The sequence below is a fragment of the Atta cephalotes genome (assembly GCF_000143395.1).
Source record: "Atta cephalotes unplaced genomic scaffold scaffold00001, whole genome shotgun sequence".
Taxonomy (NCBI): domain Eukaryota; kingdom Metazoa; phylum Arthropoda; class Insecta; order Hymenoptera; family Formicidae; genus Atta; species Atta cephalotes.
This window is the reverse complement of record NW_012130065.1, coordinates 10,609,004-10,613,888: the sequence shown is the minus strand read 5'-3', so window position 1 is coordinate 10,613,888 and position 4,885 is coordinate 10,609,004. Positions and strand designations below refer to the sequence as shown.

General features: G+C 36.7%; 1 protein-coding gene across 1 annotated transcript in view; it reads left to right on the top strand.

The window, feature by feature from the left end:
- LOC105626674 (lymphocyte antigen 6D) overlaps window positions 1–2,704 on the top strand; it is an 85,629-nt gene extending 82,925 nt beyond the window's left edge. Inside the window, exons 3-4 of the mRNA XM_012207972.1 lie at window positions 837–894; window positions 2,565–2,704. Of these exons, the coding sequence (XP_012063362.1) occupies window positions 837–894; window positions 2,565–2,704 (198 nt within the window). The remainder of the gene's footprint in view (window positions 1–836; window positions 895–2,564) is intronic.
- The last annotated feature ends 2,181 nt before the right edge of the window (window positions 2,705–4,885 follow it).

The window sequence follows — 4,885 nt, the reverse complement described above, 5'->3', positions numbered from 1 at the left end:
AGAGAGAGAGAGAGAGAGAGAGAGAGAGAGAGAGAGAGGGGNGGGGGAGGAGGGAGGGAGAGGAAACAGTTAGAGGGTTTAATATGTACGACATCCTCGGGGCGTTATAATTGCTGAGTATCGATCATCTAGTGCTACATGACATACTCCGCTTCGAGGGACTTCCGTTTGACCAATCAGGGCCTGCTGAAGGATCATAGCCACGTACTTGTCGTTCCTGATCGTTCTGTAACTCCGCCTCGTATATAACCACTCTACACCACTCTGCAGCGATGCAGAAATCAGAATAATCCGCATCCGAAACACGTAGGAATTTTCGAAATTTGGTCTCACGATCAGTTGCTGCATGAAATCGTTCGAAGAACCACATTGCGAGATATTTCGCACATTTATAGTGCAATTGTACTATCGTTCATTTCCTTTCTCGTTATAGATGCGGACACGTGAGTGTTATATTTCATTCTTCGTCGAAAAAATTTCGAATTGTACGGCGTGTCTTTTTTCCGCCCCCCCTTTTTTTTGTAGCGCGTGGCTACAGAGCACCTTGGAGAATCTCGCAAAACAATATTGATAGATGAAACGTTCGCCCTGATTCTCACTCGATATCTGGTGGAGATTTATTGGTCGTATGTGTGTGAGCGACGCGTGAACGCGTGTATCATTTCACCGCGGATAAAATATTCGCCGCTCCGGTGGCGAGTAGTGCGAGAAAAGAGCCGCAAATTGCACAACGACATTTATCAATACTCGTCGCTTTCCGCCGTTATATATTACTGGCGCTCAATGCCATTTTATCGGTTTCACGTCGATCTAACGATTTTTTTCATTTGTTTCAGAAATACGTCAGCGAAGGATCGATAGTGCGAGACTGCGTGAACAAGTGCGTGGAAAAAGGTGAATGCGACATGATTCTCGTTCATTATCGCAGATTCTGACCCGCGTTCAGAAATTTCATCCAGGTGCACTCAGCAAAAAAATATATTATTGTTAAGAAAAGTGATTGTGTACAATTTACTTTCTTCCTTTTAAATAACAGTTGTCTTTAATAAAGAATATAGTAATCTTAAAATACATTTATTACAAATTGGAGAAACATTTATTATGTACAAAACAAAAATTAATTTTCTTTTAAAGAATATTAAAATTAATATTATATCAAATTGACCGAAGAAACGACTTTGTAAGTATAATAGCAAATCGAATTTGTTTTAATTTAATAATCTCAGTTTAAAATTAATAAAAAAAATATTAAACTTATTAGGATTTAAAACATATTTTGAATAAATTTGATGCTTGTGATGAATTTACGATAGATTTACGAATATATGGCCTTGAAACAAATAATTATTGCAGCATACAGTATTTTTCTGCAGATGCATTTTACTTTGTTGTTCACTATTAAACAAGAATAAGATAATACCTAGGTGCACTCGGATAGAATTTCTGAACGTAGCCTATAGTCATAAAAAAAAATAAACGTTACAATCCATTTTTACGAAGCTGTTTTGCATGTTTTTCACGCGGTACTAAATCTATGCGTCCGCTCGTAAATTCTTTGGCGGCATTCTGTAATCGCTCGATGAAATTTACCGTGGATAAAACGACGGATCTTAAAAAATTTGTGAAATGGCGCGAGGTGTTATCGGTTGCTTTTGAGCCAAGGTTTGTTATCTGAAAGGCGGTACTGTTGAACAGTGATATCCAGAAGTGGCGCCGGAACATCTCTTTCTCTCTCTCTCTCTCTCTCTCTCTTTCTTTTCTCTTTCTTTTAAACAAGAATCGACCGAGCCACGTCATCGATTTTGGATGTAGTGGCGTATGGCCCGCATCGTATCGCGCACTCTATCTGTTTGCTCTATCCGCCACTTGAGAGAGAATATGAGATCTGCCAAAAGGATGAAGAATCACGCGCTCTTAAAGGTCCCACGGAACAGCAAGTGGCCGTGTTATCGGGCCGCGTCGTTTTATTGTTCTCCTGTGGATGAAGGCCTCATACTTTTCCTTTCCTTGCTCGTATTTCTTCGCCACTCGTCCTTCGACATTGCCTCTCTATATCTCCTCTCGCCTCTTTTCTTGTTATATCGCGAAACGGAAGTGCCACGATTAATCTTTGTCTGATAGCATGCTTCACTTTTCTTTCTCTTTTCCTCTTTTCTCTTTTTATTTGCCATTATTAAACCTAGAGAAAATTCGGAGTCCATGATTCTCTTAAGGATTATTATTGTTCTTTGAGAGTTATCGTCCATATGTATGTAATAAGTTACGAAAATAAACACATTATTAAAAATGTGGATGTGTTCATTAGAAGGTTTATGTGATAACAAAATTGACAAATTCCTTTCTCTTCTTTGAAAAAAATTCTGGATTCATCTTTATTAAGAGCTACCTCTAGAATTTTATCTTCAAATTAAGACAAAAGGATTATTTTTCTTTCAATAATCACAAAATAAATATTGAATAATACAAAGTAAATATTGAAATAAAAATGTCGATAAGAGATTTGAATGTCAAGGATATGTTTAGTAATCAGATTAAGTTGCTGAACGATAAATCGGCTGTTTCAGAGGCCTGGAGCACGAGGACGTACTGTTGCCAGCAAGATGGCTGCAATTCCGGCCCATCGTTGACAGCGTCGAGCAGCACGTACTTCGTCCTAGCAATCTCGTTGGCAGTCTTCGTGATATGCCGAAGCCTTCGTGGCTAATACGTGTCGTCCTGTAAGACGATGGAACTGCGCTGCGGACGTCACACGCCATCCTTCATAAAACTTGAATCACAAAAACTTGTACTTAGAGAGGGAAGTGGGAAGGGAATGTTGCAACTTGCATCTCAGACATCTGTGCCGAACGATCGAGGCTTTCTACATGCGAATCTATACGGAGACGTCGATAGTCGTCCTTTGGTCCTGTCAGAAAGTCCAATAAAATTTTATGTTATTGTTTATAATTGAACATATCTTTCCTTTTGCGAAGATTAACGTGTGCTTTCTATTATTTGATATTGATTATTCTGAATATGCTTAATCAAAGTTGACACTCGTGATAATCAGCGAACATTGCGATGCATAATGTCTCTTGAAAATCAATTCTTTGGACTTTTATCAGTTGCAGATCATTAGCTATGGAAATTAGCATTGATGTGTTATTCCTATTGTCAACCTGACAAAGGATTTATTACTGAAATAGTATTTCTTACTTAAAAGTTGACATCACATAAAGTACGTTTATTGTTCGTATAATATTGTAGATATATTTACTATTTACAAAGCCGATCTTTAAGATGCTCGTTGTACATTTTTCAAATAGTTCGTTTTTTAAAATATTATTTTTTTATTGGAACTATAATATTGAAAGATAAATCCAACATTGAGAATAATTATTCTGTTTCCAAAGAATCCAATTTATTGAGGAAAATCTTACGGACGGTGATTAAGAAAATATAACAAATTTATAAGTAATGCATATGTAATAAATGCTATTGTACAATTATTCCCAAGCATTTACTCTCTGATTAAATGTCACGTCTAACCGATTCATACTGTCGCCTTCCATTTCGCGTGACGGTATCCACGTCGTACAATCACAGCCGACTCAATTCAGTGAACGTTGAATGCACTTGCTAAACTCGAGCCGAGTTAAGTGACGCAGAGAAATCGGCTCGTTAAATTTGATGCGTTATCACGCCAATTTCTCCTTCTTCATTCTATTAAATTCGCACGCTTCCGCATGCTTTTACGGATCTATTGCCCTCGACAGTAAAGTTCTCTTGATCGAATTTGAGTGAAAGTTCGTTTGGCAAGTCTCGTTTAAAATCGAGAACTCGTATGGCAGATGAAGTGATATCTCGCATAAAACTATCGTTATCAACGAACTCGTTATAATTTTTTTATTGTCCCGATATAGTAACAAGACAATCGCATTGTGGAATTTTATTAAAAAAATATCTAATCCAAAATGCAATGTCTCGAAGCTTCGGGAATACATGCTTCGCACGCGATTTCTTGCCAATGATGAAATAGTCGGGGTGGTAACGACGATATTTAACACGCGATTCGAGAATGACAAAGAGCTCGAAAATAATCGCCATTATCATCATTGTACCGCGCTTATCCATTTTCACAGTAGCTTTCGTGCAATTCGACTTTGCAGACGCACATTTGAGCGAGACGTACGTCTCGTGTACGATGCGTGATCAGCTTTTTTTCCCTACTATTTATCAGACTGCATTTTTTACGGTGTAGTTTTTTTAACTATCACGAACTAATCGGTCTACGACACTGTAAAAAGTAATGTGTTTTATTGTTATTCCCATGTTTTAAACACTTAAAGAAGTTTTAGACTTATTCAATTCAATTTAGACAAAACATTATGTGTTTGGATTTAAAATACTATGCGTTTTAAATCCAAGTATGTAGTGTTTTGAAAAAGTTTAAAATTAAAACATCTTTAAGTGTTTAAAAACACTTTAATACTTTAAATAAAACATTTTAATTACTTAAAATTAAACACTTCCTTTTTCAGTGGATGGACAGAACTTTGCTTGAAAAAATAGACTCTTAGATGAGAGAATAATGATATCATATTGGATTTACCTTTGGGAGAGAATATCACGACTTTAATTTTAAAAAATATATCAAGAAAAAGCAAGATTTAAAAAATATTTTCTTTGTAAAAAAAAATCTTCTGATAGAAAAAATTCAAATGAAAGAACAGGTACTATACATCGTTTCCTATATCATGATTTTTTCTTCTCCGAAGTCTCTGGGTCAACTCCCTGTTGAGGAACAGCATTCTGTCGGCCTTCAACGGCGGATTGAATTTATTCAAAAAGTTTCGGCGTCCCATTTTTCGTCGGACGTTTTATCGACGCTTCTTCTGTCGCTTCT